The 7500-nt window shown below is 48.4% G+C and overlaps 1 protein-coding gene across 1 annotated transcript in view; it reads right to left on the reverse strand.

Annotated features, from left to right (window-relative positions):
* Nucleotides 1-913: 913 nt before the first annotated feature.
* The window catches only part of LOC117440708 (cyclin-dependent kinase 15-like), a gene marked incomplete at its 3' end in the record, with an annotated part of 13070 nt that continues 6483 nt past the window's right edge, over nucleotides 914-7500 (reverse strand). The window contains 5 exon segments of the mRNA XM_034076941.1: nucleotides 914-995; nucleotides 1082-1145; nucleotides 1217-1310; nucleotides 4562-4614; nucleotides 4616-4683. Coding sequence (XP_033932832.1) covers nucleotides 914-995; nucleotides 1082-1145; nucleotides 1217-1310; nucleotides 4562-4614; nucleotides 4616-4683 — 361 coding nt within the window.

The following is a 7500-nucleotide window of genomic DNA, read 5'->3' on the forward strand; positions in this document are numbered from 1 at the left end:
CACGCTAACTGCTAACACACTGGTTATCAACGACAGCACGCTACTGCTAAACACTGGTTATCAGACGACAGCGCGCTAACTGCTAACACACTGGTTATCAGACGACGCACGCTAACATGCTAACTGCTACCATGCTAACACACTGGTTATCAGACTACAGCACGCTAACACGCTAACTGCTAACACACTGGTTATCAGACTACAGCACGCTAACACGCTAACTGCTAACACACTGGTTATCAGACTACAGCACGCTAACTGCTAACACACTGGTTATCAGACTACAGCACGCTAACACACGCTAACTGCTAACACACTGGTTATCAGACTACAGCACGCTAACACGCTAACTGCTAACACACTGGTTATCAGACTACAACACGCTAACTGCTAACACACTGGTTATCAGACGACAGCACGCTAACACGCTAACTGCTAACACACTGGTTATCAGACTACAGCACGCTAACTGCTAACACACTGGTTATCAGACGACAGCACGCTAACACGCTAACTGCTAACACACTGGTTATCAGACTACAGCACGCTAACACGCTAACTGCTAACACACTGGTTATCAGACTACAGCACGCTAACACGCTAACTGCTAACACACTGGTTATCAGACTACAGCACGCTAACATGCTAACTGCTAACACACTGGTTATCAGACGACAGCACGCTAACATGCTAACTGCTAACACACTGGTTATCAGACGACAGCACGCTAACACGCTAACTGCTAACACACTGGTTATCAGACGACAGCACGCTAACACGCTAACTGCTAACACACTGGTTATCAGACTACAGCACGCTAACACGCTAACTGCTAACACACTGGTTATCAGACGACAGCACGCTAACACGCTAACTGCTAACACACTGGCTATATATTTGAGTTCGTCTGCACTTCTTGAGTGTTGGTATATGAGTATTTCCGAACCGTTTCCAGACGTTGTGAAGCTGCTTGGGCCGAGAGGGCGGGAGCCGCTCTGAGGAGACAAAGCAAACACGCTACAGACATCTTGGATATTATAATATATACATGTATGTATTATAATATCAGAGAGCTGCGCACCTGGGTGGAAGTGCGGCAGCCGAGTGACTCCAGGCCAGCTGAGCTCAGACGGGACGCCCAGCACCTGCAGGGGGAAGCATCAATAACACCAACAATAACAACAATACAAACAATCAGTTGATACTGTTATTGTACCGTCCAGATGTGCTGCAGCTGCGCGCTCTGGTCCGAGGCTCCGGGGAATGCCGGCGCACCCTGCAGCATCTCCACAAAGATACACCCTGCACTCCTGAGAGGACACAGCTGGGTTAGAAGCCTCTCCGTCACAGACAACAACAACAACAACAACAACAACAACAACAACAACAACAACATGTTTCTGTTGAGAAGACACTGAGGCCCTTTCTCATTTCTCGACTCCCCTCCTCGACTCCTATCCTCGACTCCTATCCTCGACTCCTATCCTCGACTCCTATCCTCGACTCCTATCCTCGACTCCTATCCTCGATACGTAGTCCCGCCCACAGGAGATGCGAGCGGAGGAGCCGAGGAGGGGAATCGAGGAGAGAGGAGGGGAAGCAGCAGGCGGTGAGAGGAAGGAGAACTCCTCTCCTCTGAGCGGTCATCTTAAAGAGACGTCCATTAGTGATGACAGGAGGCTCAGCCTCTGTCTGAGGACACGTGTGTTCATGATGACTTCTATATCTACTTTGATTCATTCACAGGGCGGGTCATGAGACGATAACAGGCTGCAGATGCGGACACGCACACACACATATATATGTGTGTATATTTATATAAATATACACACACATATATATGTGTGTATATTTATATAAATACAATTTCAGAATCAAACAGAGCTCTCATAACTCGTAACACTACCAGAGACTGGACCCCCCCCCCCCCTCTGGTCGCTTACAAGTAAGCAGAGGAAACCAAACCAGCTGACCTGTCTGTCCGCTGCATCTACACACACACTGTACCACACACACACACACACACACACACACACACACACACACACACACACACACACACACACACACACACACTGTACCACACACACACCACACACACACACTGTACCACACACACACACACCACACCAACACACACACCACACACACACACACTGTACCACACACACACACACACACACTGTACCACACACACACACACACTGTACCACACACACACACACACACACACTGTACCACACACACACACACACTGTACCACACACACACACACACACACACACTGTACCACACACACACACACTGTACCACACACACACACACACTGTACCACACACACACACACACACACACACACACTGTACCACACCACACACACACACACACACACACACACACACTGTACCACACACACCTACACGCTGTACCACACACACACACACACACACACACACACACACTGTACCACACACACACACACACCTACACACTGTACCACACACACCACCACACACCACACACACACACACACCACACAACACACACTGTACCACACACACACACACACACAACACACACACACACATCACCACACAACACACCTACACACACACACACACCACACACACACACTGTACCAACACACACACACACACACACACACACACACACACACACACACACACACACACCACACACACACACACACAACACAACACACACACACACACACACACCACACCACACACACACTGTACCACACACACACACACACACACCACACACACACACACACACACACACACACACACACACCTACACACACACACCACACACAGCTACACACTGTACCACACACACACACACACACACACACACACACACACACACACTGTACCACACACACACACACACACACACACACACACACACACACCACACACACACACACACACACACACACACACACACACCACACACAGCTCCTAAATCAGGCTGCAGCCGTGGTGTATTTTATTGAAGCACTGAATGGTGTTGGAAACATGGACTCTTAGTTTGTAGATATCTCTAAACTCCAGCAGAGAGAGTCGGCCTGTATGTATTCTACTCTCTGCTCTCTCCTCTCTCCTCGGTTAGAGCTCCTCCAGAGAGCCTCCTCGACGCTCGATCCTCTCTCCTCGAAGTGCATTTAGAGAAATGAGATGTCCTTCAACATGGCGCGCTGAAATTCATTTCCAGGTCACTACCGGAGGACCGAGGAGTCGAGGAGTCGAGGAGTCGAGGAGTCGAGGAGTCGAGGAGGGGGATTTGATGAAATGAGAAAGGGCCTGAATGTCCTCCTCCAACCTGAGAGTAGCATGCTAACAAAGGTATCAGCTGTAGCTGTGAACATGACAGGATGGGGTCCGGGGAGGGTCTCTAGCAGGGTCAGTGTGATGGGGAGGGTCTCCAGCAGGGTCAGTGTGATGGGGAGGGTCTCCAGCAGGGTCAGTGTGATGGGGAGGGTCTCCAGCAGGGTCAGTGTGATGGGGAGGGTCTCCAGCAGGGTCAGTGTGATGGGGAGGGTCTCTAGCAGGGTCAGTGTGGGGGACCGGGGAGGGTCTCCAGCAGGGTCAGTGTGGGGGACCGGGGAGGGTCTCTAGCAGGGTCAGGGACCGGGGAGGGTCTCTAGCAGGGTCAGTGTGATGGGGAGGGTCTCTAGCAGGGTCAGTGTGGGGGACCGGGGAGGGTCTCCAGCAGGGTCAGTGTGGGGGACCGGGGAGGGTCTCTAGCAGGGTCAGGGTGGGGGACCGGGGAGGGTCTCCATCAGGGTCAGTGTGATGGGGAGGGTCTCTAGCAGGGTCAGGGTACCGGGGAGGGTCTCTAGCAGGGTCAGTGTGATGGGGAGGGTCTCCATCAGGGTCAGTGTGGGGGACCGGGGAGGGTCTCCATCAGGGTCAGTGTGATGGGGAGGGTCTCTAGCAGGGTCAGGGTGGGGGACCGGGGAGGGTCTCTAGCAGGGTCAGGGTGGGGGACCGGGGAGGGTCTCTAGCAGGGTCAGTGTGATGGGGAGGGTCTCCATCAGGGTCAGTGTGATGGGGAGGGTCTCCATCAGGGTCAGTGTGGGGGACCGGGGAGGGTCTCTAGCAGGGTCAGTGTGATGGGGAGGGTCTCCAGCAGGGTCAGGGTGGGGGACCGGGGAGGGTCTCCAGCAGGGTCAGTGTGATGGGGAGGGTCTCCATCAGGGTCAGTGTGGGGGACCGGGGAGGGTCTCTAGCAGGGTCAGGGTGGGGGACCGGGGAGGGTCTCTAGCAGGGTCAGGGTGGGGGGCCGGGGAGGGTCTCTAGCAGGGTCAGGGTGGGGGACCGGGGAGGGTCTCTAGCAGGGTCAGGGTGGGGGACCGGGGAGGGTCTCTAGCAGGGTCAGGGTGGGGGACCGGGGAGGGTCTCTAGCAGGGTCAGGGTGGGGGACCGGGGAGGGTCTCCAGCAGGGTCAGGGTGGGGGACCGGGGAGGGTCTCCAGCAGGGTCAGTGTGGGACGGGGTCCGGGGAGGGTCTCTGCCGGGGTCAGGGATATGTACCAGACGTCCAGGCTGCTGCAGTACTCTGTGTTCCCCAGCAGGACGTCGGGGGGGGCGGTACCACAGAGTCACAACCTGAGAGGACAGAACCAGACCGGGGACAGACTGAGAGCGGGCCAGACCTGAGAGACAAGAGACAAGAGAGACATCAAGAGACAAGAGAGACATCAAGAGACATCAAGAGAGACATCAAGAGACAAGAGAGACATCAAGAGACAAGAGAGACATCAAGAGACAAGAGAGACAAGAGAGACAAGAGAGACATCAAGAGAGACATCAAGAGACAAGAGAGACATCAAGAGACAAGAGAGACGAGGGAGACATCAAGAGACAAGAGAGATGTCAAGAGAGACATCAAGAGACAAGAGAGACAAGAGAGACATCAAGAGAGACATCAAGAGATAACAAGAGACAAGAGAGACATCAAGAGTGTATTCAGTGTATTCAGGGTATTCAGGGTATTCAGGGTATTCAGGGTATTCAGTGTATTCAGTGTATTCAGGGTATTCAGGGTATTTAGGGTATTCAGTGTATTCAGGGTATTCAGTGTATTCAGGGTATTCAGTGTATTCAGGGTATTCAGTGTATTCAGTGTATTCAGGGTATTTAGGGTATTCAGGGCATTCAGTGTATTCAGTGTATTCAGGGTATTCAGGGTATTCAGTGTATTCAGTGTATTCAGGGTATTCAGTGTATTCAGGGTATTCAGGGTATGTATTCAGTGTATTCAGGGTATTCAGGGTATTCAGTGTATTCAGGGTATTCAGGGTATGTATTCAGTGTATTCAGGGTATTCGGTGTATTCAGTGTATTCAGGGTATACAGGGTATTCAGTGTATTCAGGGTATTCAGGGTATGTATTCAGGGTATTCAGGGTATTCAGGGTATTCGGTGTATTCAGTGTATTCAGGGTATTCAGTGTATTCAGGGTATGTATTCAGGGTATTCAGGGTATTCAGGGTATTCAGTGTATTCAGGGTATTCAGTGTATTCAGTGTATTCAGGGTATACAGTTTATTCAGTGTATGCAGTGTATTCAGTGTATTCAGGGTATTCAGTGTATTCAGGGTATTCAGTGTATTCAGTGTATTCAGGGTATTCAGGGTATTTAGGGTATTCAGTGTATTCAGGGTATTCAGTGTATTCAGGGTATTCAGTGTATTCAGTGTATTCAGTGTATTCAGTGTATTCAGTGTATTCAGTGTATTCAGGGTATTTAGGGTATTCAGTGTATTCAGTGTATTCAGGGTATTTAGGGTATTTAGGGTATTCAGTGTATTCAGGGTATTTAGGGTATTCAGTGTATTCGGTGTATTCAGTGTATTCAGGGTATTCAGTGTATTCAGGGTATGTATTCAGGGTATTCAGGGTATTCAGGGTATTCAGTGTATTCAGGGTATTCAGTGTATTCAGTGTATTCAGGGTATACAGTTTATTCAGTGTATGCAGTGTATTCAGTGTATTCAGGGTATTCAGTGTATTCAGGGTATTCAGTGTATTCAGTGTATTCAGGGTATTCAGGGTATTTAGGGTATTCAGTGTATTCAGGGTATTCAGTGTATTCAGGGTATTCAGTGTATTCAGTGTATTCAGGGTATTTATGGTATTCAGGGAATTCAGTGTATTCAGTGTATTCAGGGTATTCAGGGTATTCAGTGTATTCAGGGTATTCAGTGTATTCAGGGTATTCAGGGTATGTATTCAGGGTATTCAGGGTATGTATTCAGGGTATTCAGGGTATTCAGTGTATTCAATGTATTCAGTGTATTCAGTGTATTCAGGGTATTCAGGGTATTTAGGGTATTCAGTGTATTCAGTGTATTCAGGGTATTCAGTGTATTCAGTGTATTCAGTGTATTCAGGGTATTCAGGGTATTTAGGGTATTCAGTGTATTCAGGGTATTCAGTGTATTCATGGTATTCAGTGTATTTAGGGTATTCAGTGTATTCAGTGTATTCAGGGTATTTAGGGTATTCAGGGCATTCAGTGTATTCAGTGTATTCAGGGTATTCAGGGTATTCAGTGTATTCAGTGTATTCAGGGTATTCAGTGTATTCAGGGTATTCAGGGTATGTATTCAGTGTATTCAGGGTATTCAGGGTATGTATTCAGTGTATTCAGGGTATTCAGTGTATTCAGGGTATTCAGGGTATGTATTCAGTGTATTCAGGGTATTCAGGGTATTCAGTGTATTCAGGGTATTCAGGGTATGTATTCAGTGTATTCAGTGTATTCAGGGTATTCAGTGTATTCAGGGTATTCAGGGTATGTATTCAGGGTATTCAGGGTATTCAGGGTATTCAGTGTATGTATTCAGTGTATTCAGGGTATTCAGGGTATGTATTCAGTGTATTAAGTGTATTCAGGGTATTCAGAGTATTCAGGGTATTCAGGGTATTCAGGGTATTCAGGGTATTCAGTGTATGTATTCAGTGTATTCAGGGTATTCAGGGTATGTATTAAGTGTATTCAGGGTATTCAGTGTATTCAGGGTATGTATTCAGTGTATTAAGTGTATTCAGGGTATTCAGAGTATTCAGGGTATTCAGTGTATTCAGGGTATGTATTCAGTGTATTAAGTGTATTCAGGGTATTCAGAGTATTCAGGGTATTCAGGGTATTCAGGGTATTCAGGGTATTCAGTGTATGTATTCAGTGTATTCAGGGTATTCAGGGTATGTATTCAGTGTATTAAGTGTATTCAGGGTATTAAGTGTATTCAGGGTATTCAGAGTATGTATTCAGGGTATTCAGAGTATGTATTCAGGGTATTCAGTGTATTCAGAGTATTCAGGGTATTCAGGGTATTCAGTGTATTCAGTGTATTCAGGGTATTCAGTGTATTCAGGGTATGTATTCAGTGTATTAAGTGTATTCAGGGTATTCAGGGTATTCGGGGTATTCGGGGTATTCAGGGTATTCGGGGTATTCAGTGTAT

Source organism: Pseudochaenichthys georgianus, unplaced genomic scaffold (genome assembly GCF_902827115.2).
Source record: "Pseudochaenichthys georgianus unplaced genomic scaffold, fPseGeo1.2 scaffold_1140_arrow_ctg1, whole genome shotgun sequence".
NCBI classification, from domain to species: domain Eukaryota; kingdom Metazoa; phylum Chordata; class Actinopteri; order Perciformes; family Channichthyidae; genus Pseudochaenichthys; species Pseudochaenichthys georgianus.